Source organism: Podarcis filfolensis (assembly GCF_964270895.1).
Source record: "Podarcis filfolensis genome assembly, chromosome: 2".
In the NCBI taxonomy this organism is placed as follows: domain Eukaryota; kingdom Metazoa; phylum Chordata; class Lepidosauria; order Squamata; family Lacertidae; genus Podarcis; species Podarcis filfolensis.
Window position 1 is genome coordinate 35,341,143 of NC_139605.1, and position 27,340 is coordinate 35,368,482.

At 43.6% G+C, this 27,340-nt stretch overlaps 1 protein-coding gene across 3 annotated transcripts in view; it reads left to right on the forward strand.

Annotated features, from left to right (window-relative positions):
- The first annotated feature begins 242 nt into the window (after positions 1-242).
- Positions 243-27,340, forward strand: part of LMCD1 (LIM and cysteine rich domains 1) — a 53,984-nt gene continuing 26,886 nt past the window's right edge. For 2 of the 3 annotated variants that reach the window (XR_014545034.1, XR_014545035.1), the window contains exons 1-2: positions 312-705; positions 24,072-24,160. Coding sequence is in view for 1 of the 3 variants with exons in the window: in XM_083602197.1 (XP_083458323.1) it covers positions 679-705; positions 24,072-24,160 (116 nt within the window). In the remaining 2 variants the exon portion in view is untranslated. Of the gene's footprint in view, positions 706-24,071; positions 24,161-27,340 lie in introns of all 3 variants that reach the window. The other variant, XM_083602197.1, reaches the window with a different exon arrangement.

Here is a 27,340-nt window from a genome sequence, read left to right on the forward strand (position 1 = left end):
AACGTTGCCATGGCTTAAAAATATGCATTTGGCTTAAATAAAATGTTTGATTAGCGCAACGGCGATGAGGGCCACAGTTTAGATCAGAAATTATTTTTGGATTTAATGGGCTAATAATATCCCGGGTCCCCCCCCCCCAACATACTCACTTCCTCTTTCTGTGAATGAACTGGCTTGCTTAAGCGCAAGGTTTTCCCCTTCATCCTTTAAAAGGGAAAGCAGGAGACGCGAGATCCCGGGGCGGGATCATTGCAGTCTCCTCACTCGAAGTAGCTGGGCGGGCGCTGCCTCCACAGCTGGAAAACGGCGTGCCTCTGCTCGCTCCATCCTTTCCCTCTGGGGGTTAAAAAGCGAGCCGAAGAACCTTGAGGATTAAAGCCTCACTTCGCATTGGCTGGAAAAGTTTAAAGCCCTCATCTGATTGGCTGGCAGGGTGTTTAGAGGAGTTGTGAGCTCCAATTAACGGGGTTCCATGCAGGCAGCTTGTGAATAAACGCTGGGGATTGGAACGTGGGGTTTGCTAATAGCTCCCGGGGCTCCTCGCTACTTACAGCAGTTTGCGATTTTTACTCACTCCAAAGCTGTTGTCCCAGCTAAAGAATTACAGCAATAAATACTTGCACGCCTCAGGCAGATTCAAATAGGAGGAAGCGCGAAGCAGGGAAGGCAAGCTGAAGAATGGATCTGAGTTCAGGAATCCAAAAGGTAAATTGCAATATTTCTTCCGCTTTACTTCCTCTTGCTTCCGTAGTTATTGCTGAGGAATATTCGAGGTTAGTTTTAGTTTCTCTCTCAACAGCTGTGGCTTTCCAGCAGACCGCAGCAAACAAAGACTTTACCTGCGAGGAAGCTTCACTGAAATCACTGGGGCTTCCCTTTAAACAGACCTTTGTACACACCTAGCCTGGGATTAAATCGCATGAAGTGGGAATTACTATTTGACTGAAACATTCAGCGTGTTGAAGGGACGCGCTGCTGCTGCCGTAATCTTATCGCTGATAGATTCCAGTCGGTGTTTTATGGGGAACAAACTCCAGACTTGAAGAGTCTAAAAAGTGTGCTCAATACTAATGTGATAAGGAGAATCCAGTTTTGCACAGACTGTTCTACTACTGTTCTGGATTTTATTCTAAGAAATTTGTGGCTGGAAACTGTGTGCGTGCTTTTTCACTTTCACAGTCAACTTCAGTAACTGTAGGAAAGGAAAGAAATTCAGCTGGTCTATAAACTTCTTCATGTGCTGAAAAGCAGTAGCCACAGGCTAAGTATAAGGTTCGTAGCCTTTGCTTCTCCCGCTGCAAACCTGGTCTGCTGGCCCGATGCCCAGGCTCTGTATGTGTGTGCATATAATGTGCTGGATGTTACAGGTCACACAAAACAAAAAGGAGAGGAGTTTCAGTTGCTCCAGCAGCTTGAATACAGATCACTTTCTTTCACAAAGCATATGGAAAAGTAGCCATGAAGCTATTGCTACTCCTTGTGCAGTTTTCTTTATGTAATAAAGTTTAAGACTATGCCACTGGGGGTGGGATTTCATGGGTGTAATTGAATTCCCTGCAAATGGACCTGTGAACTGTGGGTCAATATCCAATCATACCTTCCGCTTGTAGGCATAATTCTTGCTGGGGGTTATTCCCTGGTTAAATGACCAGGATGTCATTCCTAAGCATACTGTTTGAGAAGTAAATCCTACTGAAATCAATGGAATTTATTTCCGAGTAAGAGCGGTTAAGGTCAGGCTCGTGAGAAGATCTGCAGCATGTTGTGTATTGGGAAATGCTAAAGAAGTATTGAATAATTTGTGGGTCGATCACTGGACTTGTTTGCACTGAGTGTCTGGACCTGTGTGGAATTGGAAGGTTTTGTTGAAGTAGGTGCTGGTTCAGTGGAATGATCAAAGGGTGGGTCACAAATAAGAATGTCTTCAATTCCTGGATGCAGTTTAGAAGAATTTATGGGAACCTGTGCCCTGAAAGAAGTCCTTTCACTTGGCATAGCATATAACAGGACTGCATGCCCTTTGTTCTTAACTATAAGAATATTGATTTCCTTCCCCCATCCCTTCCTTGTTCAGATTGGCTTTATGCATTTTGAAGCCATAACTTTGGGACTGGGAGGGTGAAAGCTTTATATATCTTGATATTCAGGAGGGGGGCAGTTAGATGTCCTTGGTGCAGAAAATGAGACTCAAGGTACTGGACTTGATCTATTTCCTAACAGACGGTGGTTGTAAGACACTTTGTCTAGTGTGTAATATAATAGGTGTGCAAGCTTGCTTACGTACAAAACTGTTTAATAGTCAGAAAATTGAGTAGTGGCAGTGTTACAGTATTTGCAAAGGGTTAAAATAACCTGGACCACAGCACTGTGGAGCATGGAAATAGTCATCCCAATAAACTAGGTGCAGGGACTTTAAAAGCCAGCACTGTACCATTCAGCCTCAACATGCTTATGTTGCAAAACCTTTTCCACAATCGGCATGGGATGGTTGTTGCGTGCATACCAACAAATCCAGGAACGGACTTGTTCAAAACAAAAGGTCCATTTCTAGCTTATTGCTTAACCCTTCTTGTCTCTCTTATGATAATTTAATATCTCTCCTGCCCTCTGTTCTCAGATTCCTTGAATATGAAGTTTTTCAACTGATTTTATTTTTAAGTTTGCTTTTTCTGAGCTTTCTGGGGGAAACCACCTCTGACTTCCAGCTGCTCTGTCAAGCAACTTCTATTCTGCTTCTCTTCAGTAACTTTGGCACAGTTGATTATCTCTCTCCCTTTAAACTCTCTGTGTATCTATGACTGAATCTATGCATGCTGTATTCATTACAGTGGTACCTCGGGTTAAGTACTTAATTCATTCCGGAGGTCCGTTCTTAACCTGAAACTGTTCTTAACCTGAAGCACCACTTTAGCTAATGGGGCCTCCTGCTGCCGCTGCGTTGCTGCTGCACGATTTCTGTTCTTAACCCGAGGTAATATTTCTGGGTTAGCGGAGTCTGTAACCTGAAGCATATGTAACCTGAAGCATATGTAACCCGAGGTACCATTGTAGTTCTTTTCTATACTCCCCCCTTTATGTTAGTGTTCCCCAGAGTTTGGTCCTTAGCTTCCTCTGTCACTTTATTCTGGGCCCAAAAATCTGGGATCCCTTATGTTCCATCTCATTCAGTGAGATCCTCTGAGGGGACACTTCTGGTGGTTCCCCCTGCCCCTGTGGTCCAGCCTTTGCAATGTGATTTGTTTCCACCATTCTAACCAACCAGTATGTATTGATGGTTTTTATTGATGCTTCTACTGATTTTATTAAAATCTTGTATGTTGTATGGCACCTTGATAACCTTTTATAAAAGTCTGGAGTATAAGTATTTCAAAAAATAAATATTCATCACTTTATCATAACTGACTACTCACTCTTGCCTTTACTTATGGTTTTCAATTCTTTATGCTCCACTCCTGAGAACATGACAACATTCATGTCTTCGTCATGTCAGCTTTAACTTGGGACTTGATCTTTCATTTCAGTGGTGGTGGGACTGCCATTCCACACTGCTCTGGTAGTAGGCTGGGTCCTGACTTGTACGCAGTGGTGCTCTGTCAGTACTAGAGGAAAGGGGTTCAGGTAGTAATTTTTGCTGATTGCCCTCAGCCTCCTGTGTCTCCCTTGGGAACACACACCCAAACAGTTTTGGAAGTGTATGGGAGGAAAGCATGGAAGCTGGCACTTGTGAAATTGTTGCCTTGCTCCTTTCCTTCAGTGGTGAGCTTCCACTGAATCCTAGTTCCCTGTGCAACTGAAGGAGCCCCTCCATTCTCACAGAAACAAGTGTGGATTCAACCCAGGGTCTGCTTTCAGGGAACCATGTAGAATGGACCAAATATGTGACTAGTCCCCATGCCAGTATAACTTCATGGGTGCGACTAGCACAAAGAGTGCTGTATGCTGCTACAGTAGCAAAGTGTGTCAGAAATCCTCCTTCATGTCTTCTCTTGCTGTCCATCTTGTCTAAGAACATAATACGGCTTTCATATTTAATTTCCCCTAAGTTGCACCTGTGGGTGACTAGAAATTATGTGGTGACATCTTAAATGTTCACTGCATCAATAATATGGGAATGCTGTCATTGGTGATGACTCTAGCTTCTAGTGATGCTGTTGGGTAAAGGATAAGTGAGGTGCTAAAATGCTAAAGCTGGCTTTATCTGCGTTGCTGGATGCAACAGAAGGCTACCTTTATTACAACTTCCATGTGGTAAAGCATTTAAATAGCTAGCACATAGCTCCTCGTCAGTTAACCAAAACGTCGTAGGGCATCTTCTCACAACACGTAGCTGGTGGTGAACTTGAGAATGGTGTCCAGTTAAAAGATGGAGCTTGTGTGCCTTTGGTAAAAGGACAAAAGGGATTTAGGCTTCGAAGAAGCACCTAGAGTCCTTTCTACACCCAATGACTTTCTTAGGCATGCATTAGGACCTCTAATCACAGTGTACACCTGAACGTAAAAATGCTAGGACAAAAATGCTTCATGCTAGCTTGAAGTAGTAAAAAGGCTTTTCAGTGATGGAAAACCCAATACAGTGCAAATAGGATGTTTGGTTCATGCAACACAGTAACCCAAATGCAGGGCTGTCTTAAGCATATGTGGTACTGGGATGCAAAGATCCACCGGGCGCCCCCCCCCCAGGTTGCCCAGTCCCAGGCATGCAGGAGGGCAGAGCCGGCCGGCCGCCTCAGCATCTTACTGGCTCAGTCAGCCCTGAACTCACGGCGCAGAGCCGCCCGCTGCTGCGCTCTGACCAACGGGCAGGATCTTCCCTGATCTCAACTCTCGGGCCCCGGACTCTCAGCCTGGTGCCCCTGAAAACCCAGCGCCCAGGTGCCCGCACCCTTAGCGCCTATAAGTAAGACAGCCCTGCCCAAATGTTGGTATGGACATACAGGATGCGGCAGAGGAGTTGGAGACCATTTTGCTCTTCCTTGGTCCTTTTTATGGCTGCACCGCACTAAGCTATACAGCAAGGTTTGGCTTTGTATTTTGTCCGAACCAGGACTCCTGCTTAAGCCCCCTCCTCAGCACTAGCCCAAGTTTTGCCAGAATGAAATGCTTCCCCTGATGTTGACACTGGGTCAAGCATTGCATTTGGGGTAACCCAACATGGCGGGGGGTTGCCATGGATCCTACTGACAACCCCCATATAAATGTGTTGCTTCCATCGCTCCCCCACCAGGGGGGTGGAAGGAGTTGTGAATGACTGGCAACAGCCACTGTTCTATGTCGTAGCTCGGGGTGTGGGCAGAAACACTGAAGAGTGGTTTAGATGGATCAGCAATGGGCCCTTTTGATCTCCTCGACCCTCATCAGGTGCCCAGCCATCAACATGAGAGGTCTGGCTAGAGCTTCTGATTACAGTAGTACCTCGGGTTACATATGCTTCAGCTTACATACGCTTCAGGTTACAGACTCCGCTAACCCAGAAATAGTACCTCGGGTTAAGAACTTTGCTTCAGGATGAGAACAGAAATCGTGTGGCAGCGGCACAGCAGCAGGAGGCCCCATTAGCTAAAGTGGTGCTTCAGGTTAAGAACAATTTCAGGTTAAGAACAGACCTCCAGAACAAATTAAGTTCTTAACCCGAGGTACCACTGTATTAGCTTTCTTCAGGTACGAAATCTGCACTCCCCTCCCTTTCTTTTGAAATGGTGCCATCTTGAGCAAGAAATATCAGCACCATAGATGGCGTGTGAGGCCTGTACTGCTGTGGAGTAACATTCCAAGCTGCCTGACACCTGAACTGGAACCAAGTACAACACTGGCTGACCAGAAAGAAAACAGTCGTGCAGCTAGACCACACTTCGGAACAGAAATGTTGTTGCCTAGTCAAAATGAAGAAAAGACCTTGAATAACACTATGATGCCCAAGGCGTGCCTAGGCCTGGCATCATTGTGGCGGCATAAGTCCTCCCTCTCTCTCTTCTCTCTCTCTCTCTCTCTCTCTCTCTCTCTCTCTCTCTCTCTCTCCAATTGGGGGAAAGTCTCCTCATTTTCTGGGTGCTAGGCAAACTGCTGTCAGTTTGAAGCTTGGCTTAGCAATGCCAGTGTGTGCAAGTCTGTGACTACAGAATCTGGCATCCATTATGGCTCATTTCAGGGTCCTGCAATGTTGATTGTTCACTCGCTTTGGGGCTTAATTATTGTTGATGCCTTAAGCGGCATCCTGTTAGTAAAAAGGGAGGCAGTGGGCAGGGCAGCCATTTCAAAGCTGGAAGAGCTTAACTTGAGAAATCTGAAATGAAGAATCTCAAGTCAAAACTGGAATGGAGCTTGATGGCTTCCACCTTTTGAACGTTATTGGAAACAGTTGGCGCCAAGATGGAGATGTAATCTAATACAACCCACTCCCGCTGAATTGAAACAACAACTCCTTCAATAGAAGACTAGCACAAATGAAATGTGTTCCCAGTGTCATTCTCAAAAAGGGGAGAGCTGACTGTTTTTCTTCCTTTAGTACTGCTCTAGTTCTGTGTAGGCCAGAGGTTGCCAGCAAACATTTGTACACCTGAGGAGAACCTGCAATGGGCATCACACACACACACTGCAACTTGTTCTATTGGCTACAGTAGAATGGATAGTGGATGCACAAGCAAAGGCCTTGAGATCAGTGAAGCCATTCGTGAAGGAGCAGCACTGCACAAGATCTCCGGTCCATATTTTTAAGCCTTATTGAACTGTATGTTAAAAGAGTGTTTAAAAAGCCCTTAGCTCTTCTCCCAAATTGGGGTGGGTAGGTGGCCCCTGGGAGGGGGGCACAGATCAGTGTCACAGGTGGGCCCATGATGAACAGCCCTAGCACTGTCTGCCAGTACCTGCCATTCCATAGACTTGAATGGGGCATGGAAATAGTAATGTATGAAAGGCTGCATAGAATTTCACCAATCCAGTGCAAACATGCTCCTTGACAAGCCTAAATAAAATGCACTGGTAGTTTCTGCAAAAGAAAAAAAAAGGGGCATACAAGCTGGAGAGGAAAAAAGGGTCAGAAGTGTCCATTTCACTGTTTTTAATGCTCTACCTGGTGGTATTATGTATCAGATTAGTTTGATGGTTGGCTCATTAGGTGTAGCATGTATGCCAAGTTTCAAGGTATTAAACTCAGCAGGTTCCACTTTTATAAGCCATCAATTTTTGAAGCTTAGAATAATGAGACTTCTCTTTGCTATTCCTCTTAACTATAGAGCCACTCCTGTGCCCCGATACAGTGGTACCTCGGATTACATGCGCTTCAGGTTACAGGCTCTGCTAACTGAGTTAAGAACTTTGCTTCAGGATGAGAACAGGTTAAGAACTTTGCTTCAGGATGAGAACAGAAATCGTGCTCCGGCGGCACGGTGGCAGCAGGAGGCCCCATTACCTAAAGTGGTGCTTCAGGTTAAGAACAGTTTCAGGTTAAGAACGGACCTCTGGAACGAATTAAGTAAGTAACCAGAGGTACCACTGTAACATGGAACGTGCTTGCAGTGACATCATAGACTTTTTAAAAAATATAGAATTGTGTGCTTGGCTCCTGATCCATATAGCATGAGTTTATCCCTTACCATGATCTGAAAACCTCTCCATAATATGAAAACCTCTGCTAATGCTACTGTACAATCCTAACCACACTTACTTGGGAGTCAGAGCCATTGAATTCAAGTGGGCTTAACCTCTGCGTAGCTATGGCTAAGGTTGCTCTGTGATATTGAAAGCTATTGGTTCCACAGCTGCCTTGTGCAGCACAGTGCAGCCAATGGAGATTCCTGGGCCAAATTTGGCCCCGGGGAGAAGTCCTGTCTGGTTTTCTAGCTGCCAACCTGGGCTGAAAGGGAGGTGTGGAGACAACCAGCAGTTGTGGGGATGGAATATGATAACAGCATTCCTCACCCCATTCTCCATCTGACACTTCAAGTAAACTAGTTGCTGAATTTAAATGTTGAAACCTTTGAAGAAACCAGCTGAAAGATTTTCCTAAAAACCTCATGCCTATTTCACATTAGGATTGTAAGCCTGTTTCCCGGCTGCACCTTCAAGTAGGCAGGGCTAGATTAAGCCAAAGGTGAACACCTGGGAAGCGGGGAGGGGGAGGCAAGCTTGGGCCTGCCTGTCGCAAGGTTTCTACTCAGCAGCTGAAACAAATAGTACAATCAGTTCCTTCTTCACATTTTGTTTTGATGCATGGGAAAAGTTAAGACTCTTGTCTCCATTTTTCAACAGTGTGCATTTGAAGAGATTGTGAATGGATGCGATCTGATCCACTGAGGAAAATTGGATGATGGGGGGTCAGTCATGTACAAGTGGGTTCTAAATTCAATGGGGGGGGGGGAGAAATGAACATATGGGGTGTCAGTGGTGTGACGTGCCTGGGGCACTATTTGTCTTAGAGCCAGACGTGCTCCTTAGTGCTAGCATTCGTGGATGTGTCTTTCTGAGGGCTTCCTATTTGTTGTTGTTTAGTCGTTTAGTCGTGTCCGACTCTTTGTGCCCCATGGACCAGAGCATGCAAGGCACTTCTGTCTTCCACTGCAGTTTGCCCTTAAAATAGATTTACTTTACTCTTAACAACCTGCAGGATATACAGTGGAACCCCAGAAGCCGAACGCCTGTAAGCTCGAACGTTTTAGCTCCCGAACGATCGGAAACCTGAAATTATTGTTCCAGTTTTCGAATGATTTTTGGAAACCAAATGTCTGGCATGGCTTCTGCTGCTTCCGATTGGCTGCAGGATGCTCCTGCAGCCAATCGGAAGCTTTGCCTTGGAAGTCAAACGTTTTGGAAGTCAAATGGACTTCCAGAACAGATTCTGTTTGATTTCCAAGGTACGTCTGTAATGCTATTTATGCATCCTGATTCTGACTGAAATATTTGCATGTACACGCAGAGGATTTCTGAGGAATGCAGATTTCCATTAGTTTAAGAACCAAGCATGGCTTTACCACTAGGAAAGCCACTCAACTATTTAAACTACTGGGTTCTGTGCCATGGATTCTGTTGTTGGAAACCTGCTATGTGCCAGTTCTAAGTGGGGCTTGAAAACTGGCAGCCTGGGGCATCCTCCTGATTTAGTCTACTGATTTTGTGTCACAGCACTGCTCTTCCCTACCCCTGATCTGCTCCTGACCCAATTGGCCACCCAGAAGCTAATACAACAGTAGATCATAATTCTTCCTTTAGCCTTCTAATCAGTAGCCTGTGAGCTTCATTCAGGTAGTTCGGCGGTGTGTCTGTGGATTTGTGGTTAGGTTGGGAGATTAAATAGTCGTATTAATGTTAAGTTATATGGTCTTACAATTTTATGGATTTCAAACTGTAGTACAATAAAATATAGTATGTCTGGAGGGGAGAAGCAATAAAATTATAGCTAAAAATATCCAGCATTTGGCATGGTGCAATTGCTACAACAGGCAGAAAAACCATTAAGTGGTCCATCAAGACCACCGGCAATTTTCCAGTGGTCCATAGGGCGGGGTGGAGGAAAGTTGGGAATATTTGTTCTAATCAGTTGAGGGCTCCAGACATTGGAAAGGTTTTCAAGGCAAGAACTCAAAGTTGATCTCACAAAGCAAGTCTTCATGGAGCATTTGGAAACCTGCCTCAGTGAAGGCGCTGAGCTCACTTCAAAGGCAAATGACTTGAAGTTGCACCTGCTCAAAATTGTTGTTGTTTAGTCGTGTCCGACTCTTCGTGACCCCATGGACCAGAGCACGCCAGGCACTTCTGTCTTCCACTGCCTCCTGCAGTTTGGTCAAACTCATGCTGGTAGCTTTGCGAACACTATCCAACCATCTCGTCCTCTGTCGTCCCCTTCTCCTTGTGCCCTCCATCTTTCCCAACATCAGGGTCTTTTCCAGGGAGTCTTCTCTTCTCATGAGGTGGCCAAAGTATTGGAGCCTCAGCTTCAGGATCTGTCCTTCCAGTGAGCACTCAGGGCTGATTTCCTTCAGAATGGAGAGGTCCATGGGACTCTCAAGAGTCTCCTCCAGCACCATAATTCAAAAGCATCAATTCTTCGGCGATCAGCCTTCTCCTGCTCAAAGTAGACCCGTTGAAATAGGTGGACATGGTTAACTATTTCAGTGGGTCTACTCTTGAGTAGAATTTAGTTTGGTACAATCTTTGTTCTTAAATTTCCCAGCAAGCAAATCACAGAGGGGGTTTCCCTAGTCCAACAGTATCCTTGAGTGTCCTCTTTCCTCTTCTGAGATTAAGTTTAGAGACTCCAGGTACCCATTGGCTCTGTGTGTTTCTGTATTTAGAATATCCTTGAATTTTGCCGCAAGCAAATTGCCACCTATCCCCCTCTTGTTCTCTTTTTGGAGTCCAGGTCAATTTCTTTTTCTTTTTTGAAATACCAGTTTTAAATCCAATTAATACAGGGTTGGGTGGGAGATCTTTCTACTCTATTTTTAAAAGCCTGCCCCCGCCCCTGCTTATCATGAATTCACACATTGTTGCCTGTGAAAAGAATCCTGCCAAGTATTTGTGCTTGGAAGGGCATGATATTTGCAGAGACTTTTGCACTGTTATATCTTGGTCACACTGAAGGGATACTGAAATCTGGCAGATACACTTGGATTAGTTTTCTTGGACATTGGTGTGGGTGTGCCTATAGCCAAAATAAGTGTTTCTTTGGCAAAACTGACTTCACCTTCTAGTACCACTGTCAAATAGGGTGCTTCTGAATAATTCTGATGGCACTGAACCTTGCTCTAGGTTTGGTAGTTTCTAAAAATTCACAATCAAATCTGCTATCTCTAATTCTTGAGTTTCTCTTAGAGAGAGTGCTTGCTGGGGGATACTGATAAATGAGCAGTCAGTTATTTCTGGCTGAACAAGAAATCAGCAAGAATGCCTTACCATTTTGTGAACTTGCTGCCTTTGCATGCCTTTCCCAGTTTCCCCCCACTCTCCAATGATATTTCCAATTTTTCCCTTTTTTTTAGTTCATGGGAAATTGGAATCGAAATCTCTACTGCATAAGAGAAGAATAAGAAACGGTGCATGAACAATATAGTATGTTGGCTGGAAGTGGGAGAACTTTACATCGGCACAAGGATTTTCTTGTGCAACAGAATGTTCTCTGTTATTTACTGAAGTTCTCACCCTGGGCCAGCAGGGGGATACTGTAGATAGTTATGCAAATGAAGGATCGAAAGTGACGTTCAGTGATTGGATAGTTTTAGAAAGTTGCTACAGTAACGTTGTACTGGAGCTCTATATAAGCAGCTGACTAAGCCCTTCAGTTCAGTTCTGTTCTGGCCTGTGAATAAACAAGAGCTGTTTGAAGAATCGCTGTGTTGTCTGATATGTTCACCCACAACTTAACATTCTCCCTCTCTCATTCTTCCCATGCACCTCCTAAACCTCTTCCAGGGGTTTCCCCAATCCTTTAGACCAGATTTGGGGGTGTTGTTTTTTGTGGGGGACAGGGCAGTGAAAGCTGCATTGTGCTAGCACTCATCCTTTAGTGGAATACTGCCCCTGGCTCCATATTGGAGCAGTGCAACGTTAAGAGCGGTACAGTGTTAATCTGGATTGGCCACTAATTCCAGCTGATGCCTGTTAACCTTATGACTGCAAACCTAATGACTTGTTTGGAGGGGGAAAGAGACTGGATGTCATGTGTCTGAGGGTGTTGATCCCTACATAGTTCACCAGCAGCTCCTATCTCTGGTTTTAGAAGAGGAGGAGCATCAGTTACTAGTACGGACACATGGTTGGGTGCGGAAATGCTGAATGACCTGACAATTGCTCGCTAGTCATAACAAGGAGAGCCCTGATAAACAATGCAGAACTGATACACCCTTGCTTCCCCCTTTAAAGAAATATTATATACAAGAAACCGTGGGAATATTTATATTCTCTTTGAAGCAATGAGGAGAGAACCTGGAAGCCCATTCTGTGTTTATTTTGTATACTCATAACTGTTGGGCTCTTCTGGAGTTTGCCTAGTGCAATATACAAAGCAAGCTCTAATTCCTTCAGGCTTTGAATTCTGCCCACTGCAGAGCATTTAGCAACTCGTTTTTTTCCAAGAAGGCTATCTACAGCAGTGAACTGCAAAGAGAGAGAATGTAAATGCGCTCTAACTTAGAATAAAACTGCACAGCATCCAATGTATTCCATAATAGTAATAACAGTAACCCTGAGTTTTTAATCCATTGCAATTCGCTGACCTGTCCACAAAGGTCAAAACACCCTGGACATTTGCAAAGGGCCACCAAGACCCTGCTTGTGTCTGGACATAGTAATAGCATGCTAAATTTTGGCCTGCATAAGATATGCTTTACACTGCTTGGAACAAATGTTGTGGTGCTTGAACGCTATTTCACAATTATTATTATTATTTTTTTAAAAACAACCCAGAAAATTTTCAGTTTCAAAATTTTGAATATTAATGTCCTGAAATTTTACCTCAAAAATTTTGACAGAATTTTGTGACCAGTTCTGAAATCCGTATCTGTGGATTTGCTAGAATGCTGTTAGTAGAACATGAACATGCAACAGAATGTTGTCCACTCCTGTCACATGCTGCAAAATGTTGAACTCTATTGTAAACAATGCTGACATGTGGAAATAAAGCTACTGTGCCATTAGGATGTTTTTCACAGGCAGCTGATATTTCTAAGTTTACTTCTGAGTAGGAATAGGCAATGCATTTGATTTGGTTCACATATAAAGGTGAATCTCTCTGATTCGCACTTTCCGAAATAATATGTGAACCGAGACACAGGTGTCCTTTGGAATTTGCACTTCTTCAAGTTTTGCAGCGCAGTTCTGTGGCCAAGTACTGTGTGCAATGCATATACAGTGGTACCTCTATTTAAGAACTTAATTCGTTCCAGAGGTCTGTTCTTAACCTGAAACTGTTCTGAACCTGAAGCACCACTTTAGCTAATGGGGCCTCCCGCTGCTGCTGCCGCACGTTTTCTGTTCTCATCCTGAAGCAAAATTCTTAACCCGAGGTACTATTTCTGGATTAGCGGAGTCTGCAACCTGAAGCGTATGTAACCTGAAGCGTATGTAACCCGAGGTACCACTGTACTGTACGAGGCGAAAGTGTGGCTGAAAATGCAGGCATTGGTGAAAATGACATACAGGAATGCAGTGTATGTGTATGGGGAAAAGCTTTCCAAAAATTCACACTACAATGCTGAATAATTTTCTTGAGGACTTTTTAGAAAACATTGCAAACTGATGTGAAGAACTGACTGGAAAAATTAGAGACCAAAATTGACAAATTTACCCGTCTCTACACCTGAGCAGACGTGTCAACCCCAGAGCACTTAGCCTCCTTCAGATGACTTGATTTGCATGTTTGTGATGTGTGTCCCCCCACACTCTGTGCCCTCTCAAACTTGGGGGCAACTTGGTGCCTCTGCACCTGAGCAAGCATGGGTAGGATTGGACTGCATGGATAGCTTTCCCATAGGTCCTGGGAGCTCCAAAAGGGTGTTTTGAGTCACTCCACATATTGACGCGATGGAACCAGTCCTGCTTCTTTCACACAACCCCAGAAGCATGGAGAGAGAGAGAGAGAAGTGTTTATGACTTTACGATCTAAAAGTTCTCGGGGCAGGAGCCTGTTGGCTTGCATGCTGCAGATGAATCCTTTAGTAGTGGCTTAAATGAATCCTTGCAGTGTTTTCAGCTCTTCTCACAATATCCCCAGTCTTGGCCCAGCTGAGGAAATGCAGGAGTAAATGGGATTATTATGCATTGAAACAATTTGAACCTCAAATATTTGCCTTGGTTTTGTTCCTAGGAGTGGGTGAAGCCTTGAACGTAGTCCTTGGTTATTTTACCCAGACTGTTTTTGCCATACTTGTCACCTTAGACTCAAAGTAAACTTCGGTACAGCACACTCTTTGCATTCATGAATACGTGCAGAAGTTCAAACAAGGATAAAAACCTCTGTAGACAAGGCTCTCCTGTTGCTTGTAGAAGGCAGCGGACACAGCCCTGACAGGAATGTCCTGATTTGTATTGGATTAAGGGCAAGTCTAGCAACTTCATTTGCCTGTGTCCCGCCCCCCCCCCCCCCGCCCAATAGATTTGGTCTTGGCAAGCCTCCTAGTCCTGCCAACTCATCAGTGTTCTGTATGAATGTAACTGATCCACTATAGAGAAAACAAACTGATTCATTAAGGCTACTAATGGTTGCCAAATGCAATCCACGGAGGCTTTTACCACAGGGATGCTGCCTTGTTTACATTTATGCACAAACACTTGATAGCTCTCTGCTTGAAAGATCCTTTTTCTCCCTCCTTCCTCCATCTCCCCAAGTTGTAACAACCCTATCCAACAGTGTGGAACTGAGCCAAAAAGCAAGGCTTTGTTTATCTTTGATGCCTCAGAGTGATTCTGTAGTAAAGAGAGAGAGTTCATTATTTTAGATGCCTGCAAAAAACTCTCTTGTCCACATAATGTAGCAACTCTGAAGGTGAATGTTGAAAGAATCCTGGAAACTACTTTTGTTAAGATATTACAACTGGTATATAATGATGGATAAGCCTCTTAATAACCTGCTTATTGTATTTATTGAATTTGTATCCCACCCTTCCTCCCAGGGGAGCCCAGGTTTCTACAAACTTTTCTTCTTTTTCTGAATGCAGTGGAACAGCTGCACAATTTATCTAGCAGTAGATGATTTGTCACACAGCTTTTCTGGCCGGGCATTGCCTATATAGACTGTGGCAGCCATTTTATTCTTTATGGTCCATCGTTCCTTTTTATGAACATTGTATCACATTGATTGTGTCTTTGTACATCTATTTTATTCCCCTTAAATTACAAAGGGGCAATTATTGGAAGTACAGCAAGGTGGGGGGAGGAAGTATTGAACCCCCTCCCTGGTCTCAAAACACCACAGTCCCAATGAAAATTACCTTTATCTCCACGACAAACCATTTGTGGCTAGGTGGACTGCCCACCTGCTTCAGAATGTTATTTAGATTCCCAAAATCTGGCATCAGAGCTGCTATTCCGCTTGCAGCTTAAAGTGGAACAAACGGGGGGGGGGGTGTTTTAGCCAGAACTCGCCGGAACTCAGTTCTGGCACGTCTCAGGTAGGTGTCATTGCCATTCTAAGAAAACAAGTTGAGTTCTGGCACCTCTTTGTCTGGAGAAATAGCTCCAAGAACAGCAATAACTGGGTGCTGGTGATATAGTCCATGCACTGCCTGTGCAGTAGTCTCTTGCCCAAAATATAATTCTGTAAAAATGTGAAGTCACTTTTCTCTTGGGCTACTGCTCCTGAGTCCTGGCTGAGTGATATTTCTTAGCTCATCTCAACGGCCAAAAGATTCTCTGTGTTGTATATCTGCAAATATGTATACCTTTTAAAAACATGTGCTTTACCTGACTTTCCAGATTATTGGAAATAAACATGGCTTGGGTGGATTACTGTATAGCCAGGAGTTCTATTTGTTCTATGCCATTATTGTGCTTCTAAAGCCTCTTTATTCTCAGCTTCTTTGTTGTCAACCTTTCTTTCATGTTTGTCTGTTTGTTTTGCTTGCTGGTAACTGTAGTCACTGACTTAAAGCTGCTTCTTTTTTTTTTAGGACCGTGTCTTATCAAAACATCTTACAAACATAATATGTTTCTTAGAATCCCCAGCCCTATATAGACCTTAAACTTGGAAATGCCCCAACCCACATCGGGACAATATCTTTTATTCCCCCAACCAAACTGTGGCAACATAGCACAAAACCTTTGGAATTCTCTGGAGCTCTTCATCGTCCTAGGTGAGAAGCAAAGCAACGCTAGACCTCTAATACAAATTGGTATATGTAATAAACAATGGAAGCAATTTGCTTTGCAAACCGTTAAGGATGAGCGGGGAGTGCACGACGATAATGACTATGTCTTCTGGACATCACTTGTTCTCAAGGGACTAGTATCACTCCCTAGGAAGTTTGGCAGCTGATGGTGTCTTGACCGACTCATGTGTAGGCTGCCTTTAGCTCCACTTGGAAACCCTGAGCTCCAGCTGCATTGCACTAATGATTGCCAGACAGAATATTTTTGGTCTGTATGGGACTGCTGTGATGTGGTTGAGATTTTTATACTAAGGGGCGAGACCCATTCAGCTGTCTATGAACTGAGCACTTCTAAATAACTTCCTGAAAGAAGCAAGTTTGTGTGTGTGTGTGTGTGTGTGTGTGTGTGTGTGTGTGTGTGTAATAGTGGCACCAGCAGCTAGGAGCATGATACTAAAGGGACAAGAGAAAGATTAAAGTGAAGGATGTCATTGTGTGACTAACGGGATTCATTTTCTACTGCCGTAGAACTGCTTCAAAAAGCAACTCAAAATTCTTTATAAATGTGTCTACTACCTAGTACAGTTAGTTGGAAACTGGTGTACATGAGGATAAAAACTCATTAACATAATAAACTCATGATATAATGAACAAAGTACAGCTGATAGCCAAAGGGACACCTTGAATAAACTTAGAATTAGACAGAGGGTGTAGTATAGATCTGCCTGGATTCTAAATTGCTGCCAATATGTGATTGTCCATTTCTTGAACGTTTCCCCAAAGCTGTGTTTCTCTTCCCTCGTACATGAAGGCGGGACTTGAGTGGACAGATTGGCTTGCGGGATCTGCTTTTGGTTTGGTTTTTAGTGATAACTTGAAGGCCAACCATCCAGAGGCTGGTGCAAAAGACGTAAGCCCAGACATTATGAGCCCCCAAATCATTGTTTCCTCCCAGTCTTTCTTCATTTCCACTTCTTCAGTCACAAGATAATTAAGGAGAGGTGGGGTTTTTTGTCGCTGCCATGGTTAAACAGATAGGGGCTGGGAATCCTTGCCAGACACCAGTAGATCCAGATCTGTCTCCTTCCAAGTGATTCAGCAAGCTTCCAGGTTGGCTCTGCAGGCGCGCTTGTGCAGTCCTGATCTCACTGCCGCCCTGACCAGCCCCATCCAGGTATGCTGCAGTGACCCTGGGGTCAAGAGGACAGCTTTGCAGTTCCACTTCGCCACACGGGCCATCACTGCTATGGAGAATTCACTTTCAATTATTCCCCAATGCCCTTCTTTGTATTTTATGCCCAGGCCCTCTTAGTATGTCTTCAGGATGTTTGGGAAGGGCAGTGCATCCATTTGTATCATGACGGCTGAAATAAACCATTGGCTAAGGAGCACAGTCTTGTAGCGCTTGCTAGCCACCATTTGCATGAGGCTTACGCCTTTGGGATCTCTGCAGTCAACAGTGATTGTATCTGGCAGTGCCTTGGAGCCATTCATCAACAGAATACTCTGCTGTTTGCATGAATACCATACCACAAGATCCTGACTAGTAACTAGCCTCGAATCCATTTCAAGCCAACTGCTTAATATTGGGAAGAATGTCTCAGTTCATTCTGATTCCCCGTAAGGGTGGAATAACTTTCTCGGAGGGGTCCTTCTTGGCTCCGGTTAGTACATGTGTTCAGCAGTGGGAGGTGCCAGAGTTCAGAATACTCGGTTGATCTGCCTGTAACTCTATCCACTTGGCCATTTCCCTCTCCCCCTCCAAAAGTTAACTCAATTGTTCTTAACACCGCTTCTAAAAGTGCCAGCCAATTCTGGATTTGCTGTGCTAGCAACTAAGCACGATGGATTCAAAGTAATAACAGCTGCACCACAACACAGCACCGCAGACCAAGATGCTTGTACCTAGGGATGAAAAAAGCATGGCCATGTTGCCAAAAGGCATGTTGAGGCTAGATGCAGTCACTCGAAGGCTGTTTTGACAAGCAAGACTTACCAAGTCAATGGATTCGTTTCGCATCCCCCACGTGTAACTAGGAAGTGACCTTCTACCAAGCAGGTGCATCTACTCAGTATTGGCAATACTGACTGGCAGTGACACTCTCTCCAGGGTTTCAGGCAGGGGTCTCTCCCAGCCCCAGCTGCAGATATCAAGACGGAACATGGAATCTCCATGCAAAGCCGATTCTCTCCTCCTGAGCAACATCCATTTGTTTCTTAAATGAAAAACCTACATCGATGAGACTAGTCTTACCCAACCTGGTGTCCTCCAGATGTTTCAAATTGAAACTCCCATCATCCCTGACCATTAGCCATGCTAACTGAGTATTGAGTACTGAGAAAGCCCCTGGGATGACTGCCCCACTTCAGATGGTAGGAATACCTGCAGGACGTCCTCCATTGAAGTTCTTCATGATGACGATGATGATGATGATGATGATGATGATGATGATGATGTATTTATACCCCGCTCATCTGCCTGGGTTTCCCCAGCTACTCTGGGCAGCTCCCAACAAAATATTAAAAACACGACAAAGCATCAAACATTAAAATTTTTCCTAAACAGGGCTGCCTTCAGATGCCTTCTAATAGTCAGATAGTTGTTTATTTCCTTGACATCTGATGGGAGGGCGTTCCACAGGGCGGGCGCCACTACCGAGAAGGCCCTCTGCCTGGTTCCCTGCAGCTTCATTTCTTGCGGTGAGGGAACTGCCAGAAGACCCTCGGAGCTGGACCTCAGTGCTCGGGCTGAACGATGGGGGTGGAGACGCTTCTTCAGGTATACTGGGTTGAAGCCGTTTAGGGCTTTCAAGGTCAGCACCAACACTTTGAACTGTGCTAGGAAACATACTGGGAGCCAATGCAGGTCTTTCAGGACTGGTGTTATGTGGTCTCGGCGGCCGCTCCCAGTCACCAGTTTAGCTGCCACTAGACTGTACGTATGGAGGTATAGGTGGTCTTTCAAGTACTACAGTCTTAGCTGTGAAGGACCTGAAAAGGTTAAATCCAGCACTTTTGAATTGTAGAGTTGGAAAGGGCCCCCAAGGGCCATCTAGTCCAACCCTCTGCAGTTCAGGTCCAATGCAATCAGCATGGCATAATAGCTTCTGTGTCCTTCAGTAACCCTTAGTAACCCTTAGTAACAGCCTTCAAAGGCACTCCCATGTATAATACATTGCAGTAGTCTAACTTGGGGGTTCCCAGAGCAAATGAGGCCAAGCTTTCTCTGTCCTAACATACCAGCTGGTGAAAATTACTTTGTGCTACGGAAGCAGCTTGTGCCTAGAGTGTCAAAGACGAAGGAAGGAAGACCGCCTTTTTATTATTGTTGTTATTTCAAAAACCTGCAAAACCCATTTGGCTCGGAGCCAAAAATGGATAAAAGGAATGAATGCATACACCATGAGAGAAGGCAGTTTTCCACTCCTGTCTGTGTCCTGCTCTAGGATTGTGGTGATGATTGCCAGCTAAGGTTGCCACCCCCAGACCAGTCTTCCTTGGAACAAATTGTCTTGGCCCTCTTCTCCTCTTGTGAAGCCAGTCACCACTGCGTTGTCAAGCACCATTTCAAATATGAATTTCTAAGAAAAGATCTTAAAAATAAATGTTATCTCTCATTCGGATAAGTAGAGCTTATTTTTCTTCTGTTTTATCCACCAGACACCCAGACATCTAAATTTATCTAGCAGGATTATGCCTTTTTACAGTCATCTCTCATTTTCAGCCTGTGAAACTTCACCTCATATTTCACTGCATCATTCTTTCAAGAAACATTTGCACATGGGTGGAGCTGGAGAAACTCAAACCAGGATAACAATCCAGGCTTCTTCCTTATTTATCTCCCGCAGTGTGCTTTCCCCTGTGCCTAATTTGTCTTTTTCAGTTACTCCCTCATTTTCCCAAAGCTTGCCAGCAACTATTATGAGACTTTGGAACACGAACTAAAGAGACCCATATTTCTGGATAGAAGGCTCTTTTTTTAAAAAAAAACCACCCTAAGTACACTGAAAGTCTTGTCATACAGAGAATCATTTTTGGCAAGGGCATTACGAGTGATGTTCTATAATCTAAGGCTTGCAATTGTTGCCAGCTTTTTAGCCAGCCTCTCTAGCTACGCCTTTCTTTGTGCAGGCATTTGAAGGAGATAAGTGATAATGGTTGATCAGTGAAAAGGCACAGGGACAAAGTTTTTCTTGGTTAGTTGGCAACCCTAAGCTCTAGAGAACCATAAAATGCCATGATTATTTTATAGGAAGATTGAGGCCCCTCCAGAGATCTTTTTTGTGTGCATTCATGATGATTTGTGTTCATGGTGCTATTGGGGCGGTCACACTCAATCCAGCTTTCAGTACTGTTGGCTCCTGCAAAATACTGCTTGTTTTTCCAATCAGTGCATATCCCATAATGACCTGCTGAAATCCCATAACTAACTTGTTTGTTTGTTGAATTTATATACCGCCCTATACCCGGAGGTCTCAGGGCAGTTCACAGAACAAAATCAAAATATAAAACCAAAAAATATATAATCAAAATAAAAACAACCAAATAACCCCACCCCCACCCCCACCCCCCAAAGCCCCCCAAAACCAGTGGTACCTGGTTACAAACTTAATTTGTTCCGGAGGTCTGTTCTTAACCTGAAACCGTTCTTAACCTGAGGTACCACTTTAGCTAATGGGGCCTCTTGTTGCCGCTATGCCACCGGCACACAATTTCTGTTTTCATCCTGAGGTAAAGTTCTTAACCCAAGATACTACTTTCGGGTTAGCAGAGTCTGTAACCCAAAGTGTTTGTAACCCAAGGTACCATTGTATTTTAAAAGGGCGTAGGATGTCAATCAAATCAACTCAAGGCCTGGTAAAAAAGGAACATTTTACCTTGCGCCCAAAGGTGTATAATGAAGGCGCCAGGTGAACTTTCTTGGGGAGAGCATTCCACAGACAGGGAGCCACTGCAGAAAAGGCCCATTCTCATGTTGCCACCCTCCGGTTCTCTCGAGGATTTTAATAACACAAACGTTCTGGTTTATATTTGTTCTGCTTTTATTGTGCTATTCTTTTGTTTGTTTGTTTGTTTATTCTATCTGCAATTATTTTAACCAAATAAAGCACAAACATGCATTAAAACCAGCATTTAAAAAAATATAATTTTAAAAACTCGATTAAAACACCCCACCCACATGAAAAGGCCATAGATAAAAAATAGATAGAAAAGCCAAAGGGATGTTTTTGCCTGGCGCCTAAAGATATGTAATGATGGCACCAGGTAAGAGCCTTCCATAAGCAGGGAGCTACATCAAAGAGAGTGGCATTGCAAAGGAGCAGATGAGATTTAGAGCTTTCGCAAAGGAAAAGGGAACATTAAATGCAACTTGTTGCTGTGGCATCAAAGCAAAACTGTTGCAATGGGTGGCCTGGCATTCGCTGGTGAGGATTAGCTTTGCGTAATTGATATCATATGAGGGATAGAGTAGGGTAGCCCCCCCCCCGGCCCCACCACCCATGTGCTGGAAAGATCTGAAGCAAGGGACATGTTGCGTATGTGTATGTAGGACCCTGCAGGACCAGGGTTCAAAAATGCTTGGGGAGTTGATACAGAATGTCCTCCCCATCGCCTGTCCCATTCCCCCACACTTTCAGATTTTGTATTGATAGCGAGGGTCAGCAGGAATGAGAGCAGTGAATACAGGCTTGCTCTCTCCTTCGTGTGAGGGTAAATCACACGAGCGAATAAGCTGCTTGAATACGGAAGGGCTGTGCGATGTCTGTACCAAAATGCACTGTACTTCTGCCAGCTTGCTCCCTCTACACGTCTATAGACACACACAAATATATTTCCTGTTAAAGGGGGGGGGGCGAGGAGAGAGAAAAGGCTGCATTGCTTTCAAGGGCAGACTGGCACCTCTGTGTATAATCTTTGACATGCAGAAGAATTTCTGCCAGGTCTGAGGAAATGGATTTTGGAGCCTGGAAAAATTCCTTGGGGGTGGGGGAAAGGGACAATGACAAGGCCGATTATGAAGTCGGCATTCCACGGTATCCATTTCTCTAGAATATTTCCTTTTAGGACAACTTCATTTTTGGCGCCACCAGTACATTTTTCCCCTTCTTTAAATACAGAGTCACACTGGATCATTTTCTGAAGATTAAAGGCAGGAATTTGTTACGTTTTTGAGCACAATTATCGGAGTATTTGTGCCATGTAAACTTAGAAGTGTTCTCTGTTCTTCACCTTTTTAAAAGACCAACATTACGTTTGAATTAATTTTTATAGGCCCTTTTCTCAATGGGCCTGCCGTCTCATGAATGAACAGCAGAGCAAGATTGCAGCAATCTCTGCCCCCACCCCACCCCACCCTTTCCTTTCTCCTAGGACACTTTTTATTTTTCACCATGGAAACCATCTACAAAGTATAGCAGCAAAGATGTGGAAACTAGGACCACATTCTCAAAATAACTCTTAGGTCTTTCTGGGTACAGAGCGCCTATAAAAATGAGCTTGGATATCAAGTCACTAGTGTATTGCAATCTCATGAATGCTCAGTTTATGTTTCCTTGTTTATCTTGCAGCAAAACAAATTCTTCAACAACCAGAACTAAGACAGCACTGTGTTTCTTTATCTTAACATCCTACCAAGATAATATAGCTTTAAATGTGTCATTTATCATCACATACTTTAAGCAAGTATCTTATCACAGTGAAAGATGGCTGCTCAGTTCCTTTCTAAGTATAAATGCGCTTTGGACACTTGGCTGGCTTACAGTCTTGAGCTATCCAATTAATCTTTACATTTTAGAACCAGAAATGAGAACATGGGTATGAGAACATCTAGGAAAAGTGCTGGCCATTGTTTAGAGAGCACCAATCAGCATTCTTAATGCCATTCCTCTTCTGGAATAATCCCTGTTCTTTGCCATTATCATAACTGAGTTGTTCCTTGTTGGTTGACCCATCCTAGCTGCTTCTCATTCTACGGAGCTGTGATCACTGGTTTGCCAAGGTTAACACATTCATGTGGTTACAGAGCTTAATATGATACAGGGCTTAGTCTCTGGGATCTATTTTCAATTCTTGAAACAAGCTGTGTTGTTTTTATTAATAGCAAATGAAGAGCACCTTCCCTTTCCTAGCACTTGCCCACATATTTTGGAAGAGATGTTCAAATCGCAAAGCATGACTTCCAAGAAAATCTGGGCCTCTGCGCCCATAACTATGTGAAGACATATGGCATGAGCAGAATTAAACCTTAACACAAGCTACTCACTTTAAGCCTCTGCATTCTGTATATCTGTGTTTCCTTTTCTGCACATTCCATCTGGCAAAGTCTATAGAACAGTAGAATAGGAAGCTGCCTTATGCTGAATCAGATCATTGGTCCACCTAACACAGGATTATTGACTAACGTCACTTCTCTGTGATTTCAGACAGGGGTTTCTCTCACCCCTATCTGGAAATGCCAGGGATTGAACCTGGGACCTTGCAAATGCAGAGCTGAGCCAAGGAATGCTATGCTGGAGTATAGTCCATCGCTTTCCATTTGTGACATGTAAACATCTGCCTTGTAGTCAGTGGCATTCTAACAAATATTTCAATGTAGTTAATATATGGCCCTACTGGAACAAAGTTTTATCCCCTGTCACACATCGAAAGAGGTGAAGAAATTCATGACAGAACAGCATATACAGGTACTTGATTGGCCAGGGAATTACCTGGATGTAAAACCCATTGAGAATTTGTGGGTTATATGCAAAAGTCATCTCCGTGCTATATGGAGAAGCTGATTCAAGTGTGGTATAGGGATCCGAAAATTAACAATGGCTGTTCAAAACTAGCAGACTCCATGCCAAACCGTGTTCAAATGCTGCTTAAAAATAGTGGAGGTCATATCTGTTACTAATGTATGTATATGTGAGATTTGTACATGTATATGTGAGTTTTGTACAATAAGCTACATTGTTTCAATTAATTTGCACAAGGGTGTAGGTCAAGAAAAGGCATGTATGGTGGTTCAGTCTGAGGATATATCCAGAACACCATCTGCTCTGGTTTTGTGGCATGAATTTTGGTTGCTGTAGCCTCAGAAAGTATGGAGGAATATGATCTTTTTAATGTTGGCTCCATTCTTTGCTCTTCATGGAACCATCATGCATCAAAGAAATGGGGATTGCCTGGCCTCATGCTCATTTTCTTATCCATTGAGTTTATGCTGCTTGAACTGTTACACTTGTACACCACCCTGGAATCAGCAATGAAAATAACAGCATCTTCTTTGTTTTTCAGGTGTCCATCAGCCATCAACCATCAGGAAGAGGTGTGCCATGTTTAAGATGCAGAGGGATGTGCAGTGGCTTTGAGCCACATTCTTGGAGGTAGTGCCTTTAATACTTGATTCTGCTTTTCCACTTTTGCTGTTGTTCATGTTCTGACTTGTCTTCTGATTTTGTGCAGCTGTGAACAGACTAAATGCCATTTGTGCTTTGCAGTAGATAGAAAGACCTGCATCCAATAAGATCAATAATGGTTTTGTTACTGATTTTCATTGTGATTTTACAGTTAAATTAACATGGAGGTTGCCATAGATACAAAAAAAGATGCAAAGCACTTTCCCCCCAAGTACTCAAAAGCAGCCTGGCTTTCATTTCACAAGCACTCAAGAGAGTTTTGCATACACTCAGTAATTCTTGCAACAACGTTGAAAGGTAGTCCAGCACTGTTCTCTTCCTATATAGATGATGGAGTTAAGGATGTTAGAAAGCAGTCGCTGCTCCACATGCAGCTGCTGGGTGACCTTCAGCTAGTCACACTTCTCTGAAGTCTCTCAGCCTCACTCACCTCACAGAGTGTTTGTTGTGGGGGAAGAAGGGAAAGGAGATTGTTAGCCGCTTTGAGACTCCTTAGGGTAGTGATAAAGCGGGATATGAAATCCAAACTCTTCTTCTTCTTCTAGAAGCAAGCCTGCTTAGAAAGCCATCTTTTACGGGAAGAAAATATTTATTGACCTTTAGTAAGCCATTGCTAGCACCAAATTAAAACTCAACTGAGTAGACTGTTCAAATATTGCTCAGCTGTTAAAATGAGTTACACCAAAGTTCCTTCAGTTTTTCAGATGTGTAGGATTCAGTCTCAACTGGTTAATCTTGAGCTTGCTGCTTTTGTTCCCCATCAAAAGGTCAGCCTATATAATTGTGTCCCTGACTCTCTTGGCCCTTCCATTCCATTCAAAGGACACCATTCTTTCAGCGGTGATGTCATCTTTTAAAAATGCCACATTCCTTGAAGTCTCCACTCTCAAGGGAACAGTTTGGAAAGACTCAAGTGACCCGTTTGAATGCAAATAGTCAAGGCTTTTTGATATATCTGCCCGGCCAGCGTTCACATAAGCTATCAGGCATGTAGTGAATCTGGTCTGTTTTGGTTTTGGTGGGAAAACATTTTCAGACCAGTGATCCAAGACACACATAAAAATGCAGCAGCCCTTCCTGCCTGCTTTTTAATCTTACTCAGTCGCAGATAGGCTTTCTCCCACAATTAGGACATCTTTTTGCAGCAGGCTGGCAATGAAAGCATTGCTCAAATCTGGACCCACTTTATGATTCCTCCATCTGTGCATTGTACTTCTCTCTTGTTTATGCAAAAAAATTTGCTGGATTTCTCTCCTCCTTCCCCATTTTTTTATATTATTATTGCGCCATAGATATTCATGTATTGAACTCACACTTCCAGTTCACCACTAAGGCAAAGAGCTGGGAGAGTATTCCTTTTCCTCACATCAAAGATATTCAGGGACTTTTATTTACCATATTTACTCAAATCTAATGCTCGTCTTTTTTGGCCCAATTGTTTTTGCAAAAATTAAGGTGCACATTAGATTCCATGGCGCCAGGAAATCCTTACACGCCATGTACACACCAGGAAATCCTTTTTTATGTCAAGGTTCTGAAAACTGAGGTGCGCATTAGATTTGATGGCGCATTAGACTTGTGTAAATATGTTATTTATTTTGGTCCTCTTTTAAGTACTGTCAACGACATTCCACTCTTCTGGGTGGGGAGCAATCTGATTATTCTGTACTGTAGCCAGTGCAAGTAGATAAATAGATACCGCTGTGGCTGGAAGGTAAACGGCATTTCCATGCGCTCTGGTTTGTGTCACGGTGTTCCATTGCACCAGAAGCAGTTTAGTCATGCTGGCCACATGACCCAGAAAGCTGTCTGTGGACAAACGCCGGCTCCCTTGGCCTGAAAGCGAGATGAGCACTGCAACCCCATAGTCACCTTTGACTGTACTTAACCGTCCAGGGGTCTTTCACCTTTACCTTTTAGTACGATAGAGCATCATAATACAGAGAGGTTTTCAAGATGCTAGTCTTCTCTGGCTTTTTTCCCTTTAGCATCTACTCAGACTTCCTTGAGTATAGCTTCCTCCAAATTCTGCTCTGTGCAAGAAATCATAGAAAATTCAGTGCCAAATATTTGCATTACCTACAAGTGATATATCATTGAAAAAAGATGAATTACGTTTCATCAAAAATCTTTTTTTTTTTTTTTACCATGTGTACTACTTTTGAGATGTGGTTTCAGAAAAGCTTTTAAAAGGAGTGATCTGGATTAGAGCCGTTGGGATATTGGTTCCATTTGCTACAAGCAATAGTGTCAATATATCATCCTACCCACACAAAAACACATGCTCTGCTTCCCTTACATTAAGGCTACTGTGAAGCCAGGAAACACTTTTTAAGAACCATGATGGTGTTACCTGCTGTTAATGCAATGGTCTGCAAATATATAAAATCTGAAAGAATATAGTCTCTGGCTTATGATCTGCAAAGCAAAGGAATATAAAATTTTAAGACAGCTTGGATCCAAGTTCCCATGCCAAGTATGCTATAAATCTGCTGCTGTCTGGGTTGCATCTTTTCTTCCCAAACGCTTTAGCTACTTGGGAATAATCATAGTATTGTGACTAGGGCAGAGTGGGAGAACACATGCGTAAGGTTCCCAGGGGTCAGTCCCTGGCATTTCCTGTGATCCATTCCACCCTTTGACCCAAGCGTTTCCAAGGCAATCTATTAAAATACGCAGATCAATATACAAAGCCAGCAATCTATACAACCAATACATGAAAGCGCCCTCTAACCAATAGGCTTGCAAAGAGCCCAGCCTGAGACCACTGCCAGTCAGGTTAGAGATCACTGGCCTAGATCCTATAATAGTTGCAGTACTGTATTCTGTAATATCTGGTCCTGTAATCTGTTAGCCAAGCTTCAAAATGATTGCCACCAGTATGACAGGCTGTGCATTAAATGACATCTCAATATTCAGGTCTGTGCATTTCTAGAGACATTGTTGAGAGAGAAGAGCCCAACTCCTCAAGCAGATTGATTTTAGTGAGGTTCAGTAAGTTGGGTGGTGGCGAAGCATCAGCACTTCTTTCCCCTGCTACTTGCCAGGATGACAATAGGGCAAGGTAAGATGGCAATGTGGACATGGAAGCTCCAGCGGCACCTGCATCATGCCACCACAGATCTGGAGCTCCTCTAAGCTTATGAC